We start from the raw sequence: 19748 nt of genomic DNA on the forward strand, positions 1-19748 counted from the left end.
GTCTAGTTGCTAAGTGGCATGTGGGATTTGAGTTCTCGGGCAAACAAACAAACCAGCATCCCCTGCATTGCAAAGCAGATCCTTAACCACTGGACCACTGGAAAAGTAATATATTTACCTTTTAGTATATATTACATGTTTATCATTTGGGGTACTGTTCCTTCCCCCTGTAGATCCAGATTTCCCCTTCCTTTTAAATTCCTTCTGACTTGAGACCTTTTATAAAAGATTTATTACATTGGTCTGTTTGTGGTGATGCAGTCTTGTAGTTGGTGTATGTCTGAGAAAGTATTTTATCTTGTTTTTGATATGTATTTTTCTTCGGTATAGAATTTTGAGTCAATTCTATTTCTCTCAGCACTCTAAGATGTGGTGCCAGTGTCCTCTGGCTAACATTGTTTCATATGCCTAATCTGCTGTGATTCCCATTTTTTGTTCTACTGTGTCTGTTTTTCCTTCTGGTTGCATTTCTTTGGTTGATTGTTTTAAGCAATGACTTATGATGTGCCTTTGTATAGTTGTCTTACTTCTTCTCCTTGAGTTAATTGAGCTTCTGTGTTTATGGGTTTAATGCTTTCATCATATCTGGAAAATTATCAGCCAGTAATTATGAAGTTCTTTTCTCTATTCTCCTGTCTTTAACTTCCTGTTGGATTCCATCTACATATATTTTAGTGTTCTTAAAGTTGTTTCAAAGTTTGTGATGGACTATTAATTTTATCCACATTCTTTCCATTACAATTTTCCATGTCTCTATTTAACATACTCAATACTCTTCAGCTTCATGAATATAAGAATTATTGTTGTAGTAAGCATTTTAATGTCCTTCCCTGCTAATTATGTAATATATACTTTTAACTGTGTTTTCACTAATTGATTTTTCCTTCATTATGGATATTTTCTTGCTTCTTTGCACTTCTGGAATTTTTTTCTTTTTAAATTTATTTATCTTAATTTGAGGATAATTATTTTACAATATACTGATGGAACTAGGACATAACTGCAAGTGACAGAGGACTTAGGTTCCTGGATGTGGCACAAGAGCCATGGTTGTTAGAAAAGAGCCAGAAGTGCAAAAGACAAGTAAACAATTTTTCATGGTGTATGTGAAAGACTCAGCAAATATCATCTGGATTTGTTGTAGTGATTGAGTGTGTTTTTACTGATTGATTTTTCCCTCATTTTGGATATTCTCTTGCTTCTTCGCACATATGGAATTTTTTTCTTTTTAAACTTATATATCTTAATTACAGGATAATGACTTTACAATATTGTGAAGGAACTAGGACAAATACTTTCTCAATTTATATGGAAATTTTAAACTGGATGTTGAATGTGGTAATTCTTACCCTTTGGAAGCTTTTTAATTATTATAAATTATGAAAAAGTTGGCTTAAAGCTCAACATTCAGAAAACAAAGATCATGGCATCTGGTCCCATCACTTCATGGGAAATAAGTGGGGAAACAGTGGAAACAGTGTCAGACTTTATTTATCTGGGCTCCAAAATCACTGCAGATGGTGACTGCAGCCATGAAATTAAAAGATGCTTACTCCTTGGAAGGAGAGTTATGACCAACCTAGATAGCATATTAAAAAGCAGAGACATTACTTTGCCAACAAAGATTCGTCTAGTCAAGGCTATGGTTTTTCCTGTGGTCATGTATGGATGTGAGAGTTGGACTGTGAAGAAGGCTGAGTGCTGAAGACTTGATGCTTTTAAACTGTGGTGTTGGAGAAGACTCTTGAGAGTCCCTTGGACTGCAAAGAGATCCAACCAGTCCATTCTGAAGATCAGCCCTGGGATTTCTTTGGAAGGAATGATGCTAAAGCTGAAACTCCGGTACTTTGGACACCTGATGTGAAGAGTTGACTCATTGGAAAAGATTCTGATGCTGGGAGGGATTGGGGGCAAGAGGAGAAGGGGACGACAGAGGATGAGATGGCTGGATGGCATTACTGACTCGATGGAGGTGAGTCTCAGTGAACTCTGGGAGTTGGTGATGGACAGGGAGGCCTGGCGTGCTGCGATTCATGGGGTCGCAAAGAGTCGGACACGACTGAGCGACTGATCTCTCTAATTCCAGGCACTGTTTGCAAACAGTGTTAATTTCTTGGAAACAGTTGCACTTTTTGAAGGCTTGCTGTTCAGTTTTTTAAGCTGAGATGAGACCAGCCTTTAGACGAGGTTTATTATTCCACACTAGCAAGGCAATATTGTCTTCAAGGCCCTACTGATGTCATGGGAATTATGAATAATTTCCACTCTGGTGGGTGAGGACACAATTAAACTTGGCTCAATTTGAGGCTCAAGGGTTGTTCCCTATAATTCTGACCAGTACGATCAACTCTCCACTGAAAACTGGAGGGCTATCATCTGTACCTTCCCACAGTTCTATCTGTGTAGCTTTCTCCTATGAACTCTTAAGTATCTAGAGTCTCAAATCTCTATTCCTGGGGAGACCATTTGTCTCTGCCTAGATATCCCTTCCATGTATGTGTTGGAAATTATTTCTAGAGTTGGGGCAATTGTAGAAGTCTCCTTGCTTGCTCCCCACCTCAGGAATCCATTCTCTGCTGCCTGACATTTGATGTAAAAAACCATTCTTTCTTTTATCTTTTCTACTTCCAAGTTGTTTGAGACAGGAGGATAAATGTGTCCTTTGCTCCTCTATGTCGATCAAAATGGAGGTCCCCCTGCAATCAGAACTCACTGAAAACCTTGTGAATGCTAGGCAGTGACTTCTGTGCACGGGTGCAGACTAACTAGGGATATGTGTTGGGGCTTTGGGGATCCCTGTATTGCTGGATAAACATGACAATTACAAATAGCATTTGCAATGGGGTATGTGCAGTTCAGTTCAGTCACTCAGTCATGTCCGACTCTTTGCGACCCCATGGACTGCTGCATGCCAGGCTTCTCTGTCCTTAACCAACTCTTGGATCTTGCTCAAACTCATGTCATCGAGTTGGTGATGCCATCCAACCATCTCATCCTCTGGCATCTTCTTCTCCTCCTGCCTTCAAACTTTCCCAGTAATAGGTCTTTTCTAATGAGTAAGTTCTTCACATCAGTTGGCCAAAGTATTGGAGTTTCAGCCTCAGTATCGGTCCTTCCAATGAATATTCAGGATTGATTTCTTTTAGCATGGACTTGTTGGATCTCCTTGTAGTCCAAGGGACTCTCAAGAGTCTTGTCCAAAACCACAGTTAAAAACCTTCAATTTTTCATTACTCACCATTCTTTATGCTCCAACTGTCACATCCATGCATGACAACTGGAAAAATCATAGCTTTGATTATACTGAACTCTTTCAGCAAAGTAATGTCTCTGTTTTTAAAAATGCTGCTATGCTTGTCATAGATTTTCTTCAAACAAGCTAGCATCTTTTAATTTCATGGCTGCAGTCATTATCTGCAGTGATTTTGGAGCCTCCCAAAATAGTCTCTCATTGTTTCCATTGTTTCCCCATCTATTTGCCATGAAGTAATGGGACCACATGCCATGATCTTCATTTTCTGAATGTGGAGTTTAATCCAGATGTTTCACTCTCCTCTTTCACTTTCATCAAGAGGCTCTTTAGTTTCTCTTCATATTCTGCCATAAGGGTGGTGTCATCTGCATATCAGAGGTTATTGATATTTTTCCCAGCAGTCATGATTCCAGCTTGTTCTTCATCCATTTGGGCATTTCGCATAATGTACTCAGCATATAATTTAAATAAGCAGGGTGACAATATACAGCCTTTAATTACTCATTTCCTGATTTGGAACCAGTCTGTTGTTCCATGTTCAGTTGTTTCTTGACCTGCATACAGATTTCTCAGAAGGCAGGTAAGATGGTCTGGTATTCCAATCTCAATAAGTTTTCCACAGTTCGTTGTGATCCATACTGTCAAAGGCTTTTGCATGGTCAATAAAGAAGAAGTAAGTATATTTCTGGAATTCTCTTGCGTTTTCTATGATCCAACGGATGATGGCAATTTGATCTCTGGTTCCTCTGCCTTTTCTAAATCCAGCTTGAACATATGGATTTTCACAGTTCATGTACTGTTGAAGACTTGCTTGGATAAATTACTTTGGTAGTATGTGAGATGAGTGCAACTGTGTGGTAGTTGAACATTCTTTGAAATCACTTTTCTTTGGAATTGCAATGAAAACGACCTTTCCAGTCCTGTGGCAACCGCTGAGTTTTCCAAATTTGCTAGCATAGTAAGTGCAGCACCTTAACACCATCATCTTTTAGGATTTGAAATAGCTCAAATGCAATTCCATCACCTCCACTAGCTTTACTCAGAGTGATGCTTCTTAAGGCCCTCTTGACTTAAGGGGGCCTTCACATTTCAGGATGTCTAGCTCTAGGTGAGTGATCACACCATCATGGTTATCTGGGTCATTAATATCCTTTTTTGTATAGTTTTTCTATATATTCTTTCAACCTCTTAATATATTCTGCTTCTCTTAGGTCCATGTCATTTATGTCTTTTATTTGACCCATCTTTGCATGAAATGATCCTTCCCTACCTCTAATTTTCTTGAGCAGATCTCTGGTCTTTCCCATTCTATTGTTTTCCTCTTTATCTTTGCACTGATCACTTAGGAAGGCTTTTTTAAAATATCTTTTTGCTATCTTTTGAACTCTGCATTCAGATTGGTATGTGTTTCTTTTCTCTTTTGCCTTTTGCTTCTCTTCATTTCTAAGTTATTTCTAAGGCATCCTCAGACAACCATTTTGCCTTTTTGCATTTCATTTTCTTGGGGATGGTCTTGATGAGGTACATACAGATCAAAAAACAAAGATTACTGCATCCAGTTCCATTATTTCATGGCAAATACATGGAGTAACAATGAAAGCAGTGACAGACTTTATTTCCCTGGGCTGCAAAATCACTGCAGATAGTAACTGCAGCTGTGAAAAAAAAAAAAAAAAAAGACACTTGATCCTTGGAAGAGAAGCCATGAAAAACCTTGACAGCATACTAAAAAGCAGAGACGTTACTTTACCAGCAAAGGTCTGTATAATCAAATCTATGGTTTTTCCAGAAGTCATGAGTGGATGTGAGATTTGGACCATAAAGAAAGTTGAGCACCAAAGAATTTATGCTTTTGAACTGTGGTGTTGGACAAGACTCTTGAGAGTCCCTTGGACTGCATGGAGATACAACCAGTCCATCCTAAAAGAAATCAGTCCTGAATATTCATTGGAAGGACCAATGCTGAAGCTTAACCTCCATTACTTTGGCCAACTGATGTGTAGAACTGACTTATTATAAAAGACCCAGATGCTGGGAAAGATTAAAGGCAGGAGGCAAAGGGGAAGACAGAAGACGAAATTGTTGGGTGGCATCATCAGCTTGATGAACATGAGTTTGAGCAAACTCTGGGAGTTGGTGATGGATAGGGAAGCCTGGCATGCTGCACCCCATGATATAGCATAGAGTTGGACATGACTGAGAGACTGAACTGAACTGATGTAAAGAGGACAATCAGGGATCAGGCAGAAGTCTTTAAGGAAGGAGTAAGGAACAATTCCTGGATAGCTGAAAATTTTGGGTCAGCAGGCCATTTCAAGCTGGAGAAGCTGTAGGCAGGTAATTCTATGTCAGGTGGAGAGAATTGTAAGAGAAAGGCTGGGCAGCGGTTCTGGGATTTCCCAGAGGAAATCCTGTTCCCTGTTCTACTAAACTTTATCAATGCTCAAAATTGTTAGGTGATTGGAAACACCTGAGTTTTGTTCTGGAAGTGGTAGAGCAATATTCAATGGAAGGACTGATGACTGATAATGAAGATGAAACTCCAACACTTAGGCCAATGATGTGAAGGCCCAGCTCATTGGAAGAGACCCTGATGCTGGGAAAGATTGTGGGCAGAAGTAGAAGGAATAAAAGGATGATATTGTGAGATGGCATCACCTACTCAAAGAACATGCGTTTGAGGAAACTACACAAAATAGTGAAAGATAGGGAAGCCTGTTTTGTTGCTGAACGTGTAATCACAAAGAGTCAGACGTGACTTAGCAACTGAACAATACCAATGAGGACACAGGGTCCAGTGAAGGTTCTGGTCCTGGTTGGAGTGAAGAAAGATTTAGTTGGAAGGGGAGGCTTCCCATCCTCTGGTGCAGGTCCTTGAATCCAAGGCAAGGAGCACAAGATTTTGAATGAGTTACCAACCACTGTTTTCTAAAAACAAACAAACAAACAAAAAAACTGTTTTCTTCAGGAGAGAGAGCGTTGACTGAGTTTTTTCTCTAAATTTTACTGAGGGGTGTCGAAGGGATCTGGATTGGGCTGAGTCTGCCATAACAAGGTGGCCAGCTGCTGGAGGGCAAGGCTTGTGGTAGACATTCTGCACTAGGTAGAAAACGAATCCATAAAAAGTGCCCCTTCTGGAGTGTACATGCCAATGTAGTATCACATTGTTTCAGCAGATCACTTTAATGTTGTTTTGAGGCAAGCAAGAAATGGATGGGTTGTTTGTTTTTGTCAATTCCTGTGGGTAGTTAGATGACTAAATGTCTGGTTACTTCATTGCATGGTAGGAATCATGCTTGGGAAAGAAAACTATATCAAGTCCACACGTATTTGGTCATTAAACAGCAAGCATAGGAAGGTTCCTAAGGCAACTGTAGGTAATTTAACATGACGGGCCAAATGGGGGCAGTTTCATATAACAGGCTGAGATTGGACTGTACAAGTTGCCATAGTTGTTGCTAGGACAAGAAGCTGTCACAGCTACTTCTTGCTGCACTGGAGATGTGGGAAACCGAAAAGAGACCAAAAGCCTTACAACTCTCCTTGCAGTGTGATTTCAGGCTAGAAGTAGTTGACAAGGAAAGGCTGACTGGTAAGGCTGGGAAGGGAGAAATCTGAACCAGTAATCATTAGCTCTTGCTGGGGCCCAGGAAACAGAAGCATCGGCTCAGTCAGAGTTTTGGGTCAGGGTTCAGAGATAGATGTCATTTGGCTTGAATCAATATTTAGCCTTGGGGATGGCAGCCATAACCTCTAAACAGAAGATTTCCTTCTCCCCACCTGGCAAAGTAATTCATATTTATTTCAGACTCAGGAACCCAGAAAGCCCACTCGGGGTGACTTGTTCTTGGCAGGCACACATGCATCTAGAGGTGGAATTATCATCATGGTGCCCATTTTCCAGATGAGAAAACCAAGGTTAAGGGACTTGATCAAGGTCACACAGCTAAGCATGTGAAAAGCAAAGCACAAACCCAGGGTAACAGTCCTCAAATTGTGTCTTTTTGCCCCACACCCACTGGGAGTGGTGGGTGGTGATGTGGCAACCATGCTTAGGCAGAATCAAGCAGTATTCAGGCTTAAATTGAAGTCAGTAAGGAAAACCAGTAAACCATTAAGTTATGACCTAAATCAAATCCTTATGAATTTATAGAAGAGATGAAAAATGGATTCAAGGGATTAGGTCTAGAAGCCTGAATAACTATGGATGGAGATTTGTAACACTGTAAGGGAGGTGGTCACCAAAACCATCCCCAAGAAAAACAAATGCAAGAAGGAAAAGGGTTTGCCTGAGGAGGCCTTAAAAACAGCTGAGAAAATAAAAGAAGTGAAAGGCAAAGGAGAAAGGTAAAGATATACTCAATGGAATGCAGACTTCCAGGAAATAGCAAGGGGATATAAGAAAGTCTTCATAAGAGAACACTGCAAGAATTAGAGGAATATAATAGAATTGTAAAGAGTATAGATTGCTTCAGGAAAATTGGAGCTACCAGAGGATCACTTCTTGCAAGGATGGGCACAATAAAGGATAGAAAAGTCAAAGACCTAACAGAAGCAGATGAGATTAAGAAGAGGTAGGAAGAATGCACAGAAGAACTGTAAAAAAACGTTCATAAAGACTGGGATAGTGATGATGTTTGGGTCACACATTTAAAGACAGCTATACTGGAGTATGACATCAAGTGGGTCTTAGGAAACATCACTACAAACAATGTTAGGAGAGGTGATGGAATTCCAGCTGAACTATTTAAAACTCCTGAAGAAAGAGGCTGTAAAAGTGCTACATTCAACTTGTCTCCAAATTTAGAATACTCATCAGTGGCCACAGTGCTGGAAAAGGTCAGTTTTAATTCCAATCCAAAAGAAAGGCAATTCCAAAGAATGTTCATGCAATTGCACTCATCTCACTTGCTAGCAAGGTAAAGCTCAAAATCCTTCAAGCTAAGCTTCATCACTACTGAGAACTTCCAGGTGTGCAAACTGGTTTGACGAACCAGAAATCAAATTGCTAACATCCATTGGATCATAGAGAAAGCAAGGGAATCCCAGAAACCATTACCTCTGCTTCACCGACTATGCTAAAGTCTTTCACTGTGTGGACCACAACAAACTGTGGGGAATTCTTAAGGAAATAGGAGTACCAGATCACCTTACCTGTCTGCTGAAAAGTCTGTAGGTAGGTCAAAAAGTGGCAGTTAGAATCAGACACAGAACAACTGAAAGATTTAAAACTGGGAAAGAAGCGTGACAAGGTATACATTCTCACTCTGGTTATTTAACTTCTATATAGGATACATCATTCGATATGCTGGACTGCATAGTTCCCAAACTGGAATAAAGATTGCTGGGAAAAATATCAACATCCACAGATATGAAGATGACACTGCCCTAATGGCAGAAAGCAGAACTAAAGAGCCTCTTGATGAGGAGAGGAAATGCAAAAACTGTCTTAAAACTCAACATTCAAAAATCTATTCACAAAAATATACTCAACATTCATGGCATCCTATCCCACCACATCATGGCATATAGATGAGGGAAAAGTGGAAACAGTGGCAGATTTTATTTTCCTGGGCTCCAAAACCACTATGGACCTTGACTGCAGCCACAAAATTAAAACACACTTGCTCTTTGGAAGGAAGAAAGGCTATAAAAAACCTAAACAGTGTATTAAAGAGGAGGGACTCACTTTGCTACAGAGGTCTATAGTGTCAAAGCTATGATATTTCCAGTAATCATGTACAGATGTGAGATCTGGACCATAAGAAAGGGTGAATGCCAAAGAGTTGAGCTTTTGAACTGTGCTGCTTGAGAAGATTCTTGAGAGTCCCTTATAAAACAAGGAGATCATACCAGTCAATCTGAAAGGAAATAAACCTGTGATCCCTGCTGACTCAGCTGAGGCATCTATTGAGGCCCTCCAGATGGGAAGAATGGATTCTTCCACTGCTGAAGTGCCTAACCATGGCAGCTCCATGCAAATAGTTTGTAGCTCCATCGCTGGAGGAAGCTCAGAAAGGCTGAAGGCTCTGTGTACCCTGGGTCCCCCGATACATGCTTTGCATTCTCCCCAGCAGCTTTGGAAGCCAAGGAAGGGGCATTCTGGAGCCTGGAGTAGTGGGATAGCTCAGGGATCCACTGGGTCCACCACTTACCACGTAGGACTGGAAAGGACAGAGTAGGCATATGTGGCAGAGATCTGGTGACTGGGGTGTGGGAACAAGAGGGAACCAGCTCTGCATGGAGTACCTCACCCAAAATCCCCTGGAGGAGAAGCCCAGTGATGACATCATCTGAGATGGGATGAAGGGAGTCTATTTCATTACCCCTTATAATTCCTCTGATTGAAGAGGTGGTGGAGTTGGTGGGTCATCACAAACTCTTCCACTGCCTAGACCATTACCAAGTCTCTATCCTTGGGGCTGCCTCTCCCCAGCTTCATTCATGTAGTTCTGCAGGAAACTGATAAACATGTGTGCGGCTGGGTCAGGGCCAGAGACCATGTAAAGCCAGTCATAAGACCCCATGTCCCTGCCAAGATGGCTGATCTAAGGCTGTACATGTGATCTGAGGTGGGTCATTCAGAGAACACCCTTGAACTCTGATGTCTGCAATCTTCTTTCCTTACTAGGTGATGCTTTCAGGATTTAAAACCCTAGGGCAGATAGCTTGAACTCCCTCAAAAGGTGTAGAAGCCTTAAGGAAGAAAATTGCCACGCTAACACTATCAAAGTAGACTGAAGGGAAAGATCGAAGGTGAGAAAGTATTGATGACTTCTGATTTCTTGGGTCTAGTCACTGAGATCTTTGTATTTGCTCTGATTCTTGTATCCTGGATTCCCAGATCATTTCAACGAGTCTCCGTTTTCCTTGAAGCCAGTTGGAGTAGGGCTCCTCTCAATTTTGATTCAGACTTGGTTCTAGATCCTTCACTACCAGACACAAAAAGAGTCAACCATTTGTTTCAGCACCATTAAGAGTGAAACCGTTTATTCTTTATTGAGAATAGGGTGTAAAGTGAAAGTATAAGTGAAGTTGCTCAGTTATGCCCGACTCTTAGAAACCCCATGGACTGGAGCCCACCAGGCTCCTCTGTCCATGTGATTTTCCAGGCAAGAGTACTGGAGTGGGGTGCCATTGCCTTCTCCAGAGAATAGGGTGTACAGACCACCAAATACAGTTCACCAGCATCCTGGGCAGGAGTGCCCAAAGTGTGAGTGAGTGTGTGTTAGGAGTGGCCTTACTGATTCCTGAACCACTCCAAGCATTCACACTGCCTGTGCCAGGCCAATTCTGTCCTTTCTTCGATCAAAGACTGAGAAATACAGCCTCAGAAAGACGTCACCCAGGATCCACATCTCTGTAGATGAACTCTGTTGATGCCCTTTAAAGGCAGTAAAGCAGCGGCCTCTAGAATCCTGGGGGAGTCAGAGACACACACCAGTCAGCATGTCACCCTACCAGTGACTTCCCCCAAAATCCAGACCCAGCACAATTCTTTGCTTTATTTCCCTATTTTGGTAAGTATCAAGGGGTTTTCTCAGTAGCAGGGGATGTGAGAGTTCATCCAAAGCCAAATAGGGCCAAGACATGAGGTTGTCATGAGGAAGGGTGTGGTGAGTGGGGGACTGGAAGTTGGGGAAACAAAGGAATGAAAAACAACAAAGTCCTACTGTAGAGTGTAAGGAACTATATTCAATATTCAGTGATAAACCACATGAAAAAGAATAAGAAAAAAATATATATTTTTTATGTGTATACTGAGTCACATTGTTGTGTGGCAGAACTTAACACAACACTGAAGATTAGCCACACTTCAATATAAATTTTTAGAAAAGAACAAGTGTGTCCATAGTTCCCCTCACTCCCTGTTTCTTTTCTTCTGACTCCTGCTCCTTGTTTTCTCTGCAAAGAATGCTTCTTCTCCTCCTGCATCCCCACAATCCATACTTTATTTAAAAACTTTTTTTGTATTGGAGTATAGCTGATTAACAATATTCTGAGTTTCAGGTGGACAGTAAAGGGACTCAACCATATGTATCCAGGTATCCTGGTCCCAAGGACACCCCTCCTATCCAGGCTGTCATATAACTGAGCGGAGTTCCCTGTGCTAAAAGTAACTCCTTGTTGGTTATCCATCTTAAATAGAGCAGTTCCCACAACACATTCTTGAAGACTTAACTCAGGAACTCTGAGAAGCCTCCTTCGTCCCACAGTCACCCTCTGGCCACTCCAGGCTTGGTTGGGTAATGTACTCTGGTTCCCCATCCCCACTGGTCAGTCCGTAGCCCTCATCACCCCTAGTAAGTCCCCAATGCCCCAGTGCACATCACCTTGAGATGACATTTGCATGGAATCCAGTGCAGTTTTGCCTAGAACCTAGCAACCCTCCATATGGCTCAATGAGTTTGTGGTTTTAGAATTACTGAAATTTCCTCTGTTCCTCAAAGCCTTCTTTGAGCCCATCAGCCAGCTCTGAACACTTTCAGGGAGCTAACATGAAGCCTCCACCCTGTGCTGGGGCTTAGCAGTCACTGTGCTCCCTTTATTCACTTTAGTATCCAACCTCCCTACAGAGGGGTCTGGCATTTCAACTAACAAAGGAGGCACTTGGCTGGAGCAAGGGGAAGATGCAGCCGAGAACAAGGCTGACCATGTAATTTATCATCCAAACCAGGAAAAGTTTGAGAAGGGGACAGAGACTGTTAACTTATTCTGGGACATCACACTGGGACTGTCCCCAGCCATTCTCCTTGTAACATGGCCTATTTCAGGGACTGCTAGAGCTGAATTTCATGTTCATGCACCTACAGGTTCAGATTGAATTGAAGCTCTTTGAGGACTGAGGACCTTAGTGTTCCCCTCTCCTTGTGACTCCCACCATGTCATAAGGTGTGGCATCTCCATATTTATTTCAGGAAGATCAGTGTCGCACACAGCCCTTACTTCTCAAGTGATTGGTTTTGTGGGAGGCACTGGCCCAGCCACAGGGCTCAGCAGCATCTGCAATGGTGTGACATGACTTCCAGAGGGCGCCCTCCTCCCAGAGCAGCCCAAGGGTTCCTGCAAGCTCCAGTTTGAGAACCAACCCTCAGTATTGTCCCCTCACCTTGAGGATGTAGGCTTGACCTGGCACTCGGTAGTTGTTGCTTTTGATGGTGAAGATAATAGAGGGTAGGCTATTGACCGCAGAACATGAAACGTAGTGCTGTTAGAGAGAGAGGGAGAGAGGTTGGCCCTGGAAATCCTTGTTGTGTGTGGAGACTGGGAGTGACCCTGGGGCATGACCCTTCACCTCAGAACCCTGTGGCGTGGCACCGATGAGCTTCCAGATGTTATTGACCAGTGTACTTGGGCCTACGATATCTGATGACCCCGTGTCCACAAGGGCCTTGCAGCCGCCAGAGCAAGCAATAACCTTTCTTTTCATGGAGATGCTGAGAGACAATGGAAGAAAGCGGGCATCAAGGTCATTCTGAGTGTACCCAGAGTTGCCCCCTTCCCAACTGTCTCATAAACAGCCCTTCATCTGTTGCCCTCTTTTCATCTACTCTCGACACAGCACCTTTCTTGACATGCTCGAATGCAGTACTTGAATACACCAGGATCTTTTGTACCTTGACACAAGCTGGTCTTCCTTCCTAGAAGACTCCACTCCTCTTTGACTAGCAAATTTCTTCTCATCTTCCAGATTCCACCTTAATTGTATTGTTTTCAGGAAGCCTTTCCCCCGGTGTTTATCGTCTCCTGTCTTGGTCACTCTCTGTAGACCCTTCCTCATGTCTGCTGCTGCTGCTGCTGCTGCTAACTCACTTCACTCATGTCCAACTCTGTGGGACCTCATAGAATGCAGCCCACCAGGCTCCACAGTCCCTGGGATTTTCCAGACAAAGTACTGGAGTGGGTTGCCATTGCCTTCTCCTCCTCAGGTATAGCATGTACCAAAGTCAAAATTCACTATGTGGGCAAGTCATTTCGTGTACATCTGCCTTCTTAGATGTGAGGGCGAGTTTTATTCTCCTTGGCTCCCTAAAGTGCCTGGCACACAGTGGACTCCCAATGATTGTCTGTTCAATGAGTGAATGAAGACTGAGAAAATAATAAGAAACATGCACAGAGCTGTATCTGATGGGGAACAAATATTGGGTCACACATGGAGTGAAGATGGAGATTCACAGGGGCAGCAGATTCTCATAGTAGGGGGAGAGAGGGGCTCCTTTGGGAGAGGGTGTCTCCCAGCACTGCTCCTACAACCAGCTCAGACCTTGAGACCTTGGCCAGGAAATACATGACTACCCCACAGAAACTCCAATGAATAGGTCAGCTTTTGTCTGAGGGCATCACACAGAATCCTATCAATTATGCCTCTTGTCCTCAGGTCACTCCTGGATCCCATCTTCCTGATTCTCTGTTATAGCATCTGTCCCACTGTGTGCCGAAGAATGTGGGGTGTCCTTTTTATTAGTTGGTTTCACATCTTAAGACTGCAGCCAAGCTCTCTCTACTGCTGGGTAGCTGCTTCCTAAGAAGACCGGGTTTCCCCATCTTCTCAGGACTGTCCCTGAGAACTTCCTATGTCCTAGGTAGCCCTGGACAGTCGGTCATCTTATCATAACTCTCTTCAGGCTGGTGAAATTCCCCCTGATCCTCTGTTCACCACACTGTAGAGTCCTCTAACCATGCTCCCGATCTCAAAGAGCAGTGGGTGCAGCCCTCTCCCAGCTGCACAGACCTCTCTGGACCCTTTTAGGACCCTTGTCAGAGCCTTGCTTGGAAGGCCTGGGGATTATGAACCCATAGGTTGTTTGTGTATCTATGTGCTTCTGTGTTTATCTGTATGTGTGTTTCTATGTGTCTCTGTGTGTGCTTGTGTGTCGCTGACTAGCTATGCATGTTTTTATGGGTCTCTGTGTAGATTTATATGTGTCTGCTTGTGTGTTTCCATGTGTCTGTGTGTTTGTCTGTGTCATTAAAGGTGGTGTATATGTCTGTGTGACTGTGTGTCTGAGAATGTATTTGTGTGTGTCTGCCTGTGTCCATGTACAGTAGTGGGTGCATCACTTGGGCTGTCCCTCAGAGGGAGAGGTTTACCGGTCCATGTGTACACTCCAGTCGCCTGCTTTCATCAATGGTATCCAGTTGAGCTCTCCCTTGTAGTAGCGGTGGTCCGCCCCACCAAACATCACCACACTGCCCTCCCGCTCATCTCTGTAGAGAGAAGAAGGGTGGGGGGAATCCTTGGAGGACAGTAGCAATGGCACTGTCTGAGAACTGTGCTTGTCCACCCATCAATGCCCTAATAAGGTCCCCATGTACAGATGCAGAAATAGCATCTAGGAGAGATTGAGATCCAGACTGAGGTCGGTTACTAGCTAATGAGTGGCACAGAGGAGGTTAGAAGCTGAATCACTTGGCTGGGCTCCACCCGCTATGTCTTCTGAAGATGCCCTGGACCTCCAGTGACCTGAGTGCTCAGACACCTTCAGAGGGCACAGTGCTGAAGTGTTTTGGTTTCCCATTGTCCACCTTGTCATTTTTCAGGAAAATCAAGGCCTGGGGTTTCTAAGGGTGTGGGTTCAGTTCACCCAGAGTTGGCTCTGCTGGCCTATGACCTCTACTGTCCAAAGGGCCCCTCACTCAGAAGGGACCCCATCTCTGCTCTCCCTGTCCTGAAATGCCTAATATTTCTTGAACAAGGTGTCCCACACTTTTGTGTCCCACACTTTCATTTCTCACTGGCTCCTACAAATTGGGTAGCTGGTTCTGGGCTCCCAGTGGAATGCTAATGAGGAAGGAAAGACATCCACCATCCTTCTCCTTCCTTCCTAATCAAATTCATAAGCAAATCCTAATGCCTTTTCCTTCAACTTGTTTTCTTTTGCCTTCCTTTATCCTTCTTCCTCACTCACCCCCCGTAGACCATGTTACTGGTCTTGAGCCCAGGAGTAGGGTTGTGTTCCAATAAAATTTTATATATAAAACCAAGGGTGAAGCCAGTTGGGCCCTGGGGCCATAGTTATCCTGGGTTAAATTATCTCTCAGGGTACTTCTTTATCAAGTGTTCTATAATTTCTGTGCACCTGAAAGCATCTTACAGCTAATTTGGAGAAAGGGATTGTCCATGTCAGACTTACTTGCTCAAGTAGAAGGCAAAAACAGGTTCAGAAATGGCACCTTCATTCTTCAGCTTGTAAAAGATGGGGATGGCTCCAGAGGGGGATATGTTGGTATAGCTCAAGCCCAAGACGCCATCAAATCTCATGCCCTCAAACCCAGATTCTTCTAGGCATAGACCGAACTGCTGATCAGTACTTACAAGGTCCCCAATCTGTGGGAGAGAAGAGTATTCCCATTTACAGATATGTGAAGTGGGGCTAGGACTGGGCTGTGGTGCATTGCCATTAGATACTCAGAGAAGAACTGAGGCTGGGCTTTGTCTTCGGTGGCCCACAGATGGTTAGATCAAGCTGGGAGGAGAATTTGGGTTCCATTTGAGAGAGGCTGTGCATTTTAAAACATCTGCCCCTCTGAAAAACACCACCTAGGTGAGTCAAATTGGCCTCGTGGCTTATGTCCAGGTGGGGCAACCAAGAGTCAGGCCAGGTGACATAGGTGCCACCTTAGGGAAAAAACAATCGAGAGCAAGATAGCCTTCTCTTTGGCATCACTGTGACCTAATGACAGGAATGGACGGAATTCTCTGTAATGTACTGAGGATTCTGCATCTGTCCAACACAATCTTGCTTGCAGGGTTCTATGAAATTACTGTCTGGGGAATTCACTTTTTGGGATATGTGTATATTTCTGTGAGTGTGTATGAGAGAGCAACAGAGAGAGGGGAACTACTCAAGTATTTTGGGGGAGGCAGGCCATAGGTTTATTAATTCTCAATGGTCGTCTAGAGTGAGAACTCATTTATCAGGCCCCTTGACTTCTCAGGCCTCCAGTTTCCCACTATGGATACCTGAAGCCCTTGACTGCCCCCAAGGTCCACAGATCAGTTTTATTCTGTCCCCAAACATCCCACAGAAACTTCAGTCCTGAAAAGCCAGCCTAACTTTACCACTTACCACATGTGTGCCCTCAGCAAGGCCCTTGCTGTCTGCACCTCAGTTTCCACATATGTCTCATGAGCTAATCAGAGTAACTGCTGTGTGGGGTTGTTGAAGGATTAAACCAGTTATCACCTGAAAGTGCCTGGAACATTTGGTGAATATAAAAGTGGGTGCTTTTATCCCTTCTTCTAGCTCCCAGAAAAATGAACCTTGAACTGCTCATGGGCAGAGGAGCTGCAAGTCCACACCTCAAGCCACTCTCTGGGTTAGCTAATTTGTTTGTTTGTGTGTCACCACAGACACTGCCTCCCCAGAGACATGAACCTGCGGATAAGATGGCCAATATCTATGGGAGTTAGGCTAGGAAGGGTCCTGCCAGATGGTCCTGCATCTGTTTTTCAAGCAGTGGTCACTCCATAGCCAGTCCTGACTCAGCATTTGTAACACTGTTACCCGAACTGTGTCATGAACAACAAGTGCTTCAATTCTCCCAGATCCATAGGTGATGCTGAAGGTCCTCCTGCTAAGCCGGAAGGTAGAAGACTCAAGATGTCTGAACCTATCGTGTTTAGCTGCAGACACAAGAGATGAGTGTCATCAGGTGCCAAGGGTGGAAATAGGGTGGCAGGGCAAGTGAAGGATGGTCTGGGTAGGGGGTGTCTGTACTTACAACAGGTTGAGCTGTTGCAAAAGATGGAGGGCACCCACAACTCAGATGAGCCTGTGTCAAAGATAACCTGGAATTCCTGAGGGGGTGTCCCAATGGTGATGTTACCCACATAGAAAAACTACAGGGAGAAGGATAGAGTGGGTTAGTGCAGAACTGGCTACCCTCTATTCCCAAACTGATGCCTCCCTCTGGGTGTCACATATCTCTTGAAATCACTTTCTAACCACAGAGCAGCTCACAGACTTTGGTCACAGATGTATCTGCATTTGATACATTTTTCCTGCGCTACATTGTATGCAGGATATTGATTCTATGATCAACGTTGAAATGGCACCTCCTGCATGGGAAGCCCAGAGGCATATCCACTGGGCCTCCAGAATTGCTGGACACCCAGGGAAGTCCTGGTGCCCTCATTTGAGAAGCTCTGTCTTCTCTTCAAACCCAGCCTTAGCACCCGCTTCTCCAGGAGGTCCTTCTTGATCAACCCCAGCCACTCCCTCTAAACTCAGACCACATCCAATCAACAGCACACAGTTGACCCTCTAATTTGACATGTGTTTGCTCTTTGCCTATCTCTCAGGCTAGTATGGGAATTTTTAAAGATATCTTGAAGAAAAAAATAAGCCCTTTTTCTAATCTAAAAACAGGAACCACAGTGATTCTTACGGCCATACTCAGAATACAGGTTCAGTAACTTTTTACTGCTGTGGTTCTTGCATCTGTGGCAACTGAATTCCTCTACCTGGGGATTCACAATTGCTTTGCAGTTGGTTCTACTTTTTGATCAGTGATGGTTCACTCTTTATCTATAACTGAGTGGCTCACTTAGTTCAGAAGGAACAATCGCCCTCAAACTAATGACACATCTTTGACACAGAAATGGATGTTTACCTGCCACCTGGTAATTGCGAAGCCAATCAAAGACCAACAGTTGAGGATGAGAGTGCCCTCTCCTATGGGTGGGGTCCCTGTTTTCCAGTGTATCTGCCTCATGCAGGAACCCCAACCCCAACATCCCACCTGGCACCTCCAGATGAGCCCCAGTGCTAGGCTAGAGAACCAGGGGGCGCTGTGGAGCAACATGCTCCCCAAATACTCACATCCCTGATGTTTCTCAGCGGGTGAATAGTTAGATTTGAGCCACGAAAAGAAATCTGGGACAGTCTGTAAGCATGCTCCTTCACGAAATTGTTCAGCATGTTTTTTCCACTGAGGGTTTTTGTCATGGTCTTCACTCTCCTTAGAGGTATTCTTTCACCGAGCATTTGACAAAGAAAACAAAGAAGATGCTACAATTAGCTGTCAGTTTTAAGGTATAACAGTCATTGTTATGGCCCTGTGTATTTTCTAGTAATTTTTGTTAGGCACATTATTATCAGAATTTTATGCATATACCATGGCAAAGACATAGATTTGAATACAGGTTCTGTTCTGCAATCTTGGGTAAGCCATATGACCATGTGGTGTCTCAGCCTCCCCTTCGGTAAAATGGTGGAATGTAACAATACAAACCCTCCAAATAAAATATCTTGGGGATAAGTTAAGTGATGGTTATAAGATACCTGATAAATAGGAAGTCTCAACAATGACAGCCATTAGCATTGCTGTTGCCATCTCACTCATTCCTTCTCATAGAACCTCAAGGAAGGAGGTAGAAGGGGGACTTTTATCCTCTTTTACAAGGGAGTAATTTGAAATGCAAGAGGTTTCTGAGTTGACTGTGTTCACACTGCTTGTCTGATATAAAACAGGGTAAAACTGTGTATCTTTCTCCAAGTTAAAAGAGAAGAGAGAGTTGAAAGAAGAATCCAAGATATAGGGAACAAGTAAGGGAAATTCAGAGGCTTGAGAAGGAAGTAAGAGTCAAATGAAAAATTAAAAGAAAACCACACAAGGAAAAATACCCTCACAGTGACTTCCAAAGAGATGGAGAGATAAATGACAGTGATACAGAGATGCAGACATAGACATATACACACTGCTGTAGACCAGGAAAAAAGAGGACATGTTGATTAAATGTAGAAAAGTGCTATCCCACAGAACCACATCAACATCTGCATAGACTATGCACTGAACAGTTGCAAGGAGTTGCATTTTCAATAGGTCATGACATGACTGGACCCCAAGATTTGTGCAACCCAAATCTACACCAAGACCTTGGGATCCACAGTTCCTATAGCAAGTTACTTATCAATAAGTGAGAGTTGAACTTTAAGACTCTTAGGGAAATATTCCATTCCCTTCTAAACCTGATGGCTGGAAGAATAATCAGATGAAAACAAAAATCCGAGAAAGGAATATGATGTGACTTACAGTCCCCATACTTACTTGACTATGCACTCTGAGAAGGCCACCAGCCCGAGGAGCACAAGCCACTTCATGTTTCTTTCCTGGCTCCAAGTACTCAGGGAAGTTTGGGTTCTTAGCATGTAGTGGCGACCAGGACCCCCTAGTTATATATCCTCTGACTTACCCTAGTTTTCCCTTTTAGGCCACTAAAAGATCTGAGAAAAACACAAAGGTCTTGATAAAATCTTTACCTTCATCAGTGTCCTTGGTAAGTGGCCTTTGAAGCTTTTCAGAATACAGAGAATTGAAGTGTAATCTCTTCTTTGAAGCTTTGCTGGAAAATCAAACTGATCTGCATGTACACCTAAGAAGACAGAAAACCTTGCCTACTTGGAGAAAAAACTGCTAAGAACATCATGAAAATGGATACTAGGGGCCATGCTTGACACTTGTGGTTTCATGTCATCTTCCTAGCTACTTC

At 43.4% G+C, this 19748-nt stretch overlaps 1 protein-coding gene across 1 annotated transcript; it reads right to left on the bottom strand.

The window, feature by feature from the left end:
* Nucleotides 1-10521: 10521 nt before the first annotated feature.
* LOC109554172 (pregnancy-associated glycoprotein 1-like) lies at nt 10522-19359 on the bottom strand. Its single transcript, XM_019954475.2, has 9 exons — nt 19307-19359; nt 18079-18229; nt 16979-17096; nt 16762-16880; nt 15388-15581; nt 14345-14461; nt 12549-12690; nt 12363-12461; nt 10522-10671 (listed from the first exon to the last, which is right to left on the bottom strand). Exons 1-9 carry the CDS (start codon nt 19357-19359, stop codon nt 10522-10524), a joined length of 1143 nt encoding a protein of 380 aa, XP_019810034.2.
* Between the last annotated feature and the right edge of the window lie 389 nt (nt 19360-19748).

Source organism: Bos indicus, chromosome 29 (genome assembly GCF_029378745.1).
Source record: "Bos indicus isolate NIAB-ARS_2022 breed Sahiwal x Tharparkar chromosome 29, NIAB-ARS_B.indTharparkar_mat_pri_1.0, whole genome shotgun sequence".
Classification (NCBI taxonomy): Eukaryota; Metazoa; Chordata; class Mammalia; order Artiodactyla; family Bovidae; genus Bos; species Bos indicus.

Coding starts and splice junctions, on each gene's coding strand:
- LOC109554172 (XM_019954475.2), bottom strand. CDS start 19,359: ATGAAGTGGCTTGTGCTCCTCGGGCTGGTGGCCTTCTCAGAGTGCATA. Junction 18,230..19,306: donor TTCTCAGAGTGCATAGTCAA/GTAAGTATGGGG, acceptor GCTCGGTGAAAG/AATACCTCTAAGGAGAGTGA. Junction 16,881..16,978: donor TTGCAACAGCTCAACCTGTT/GTAAGTACAGAC, acceptor TTGTGTCTGCAG/CTAAACACGATAGGTTCAGA.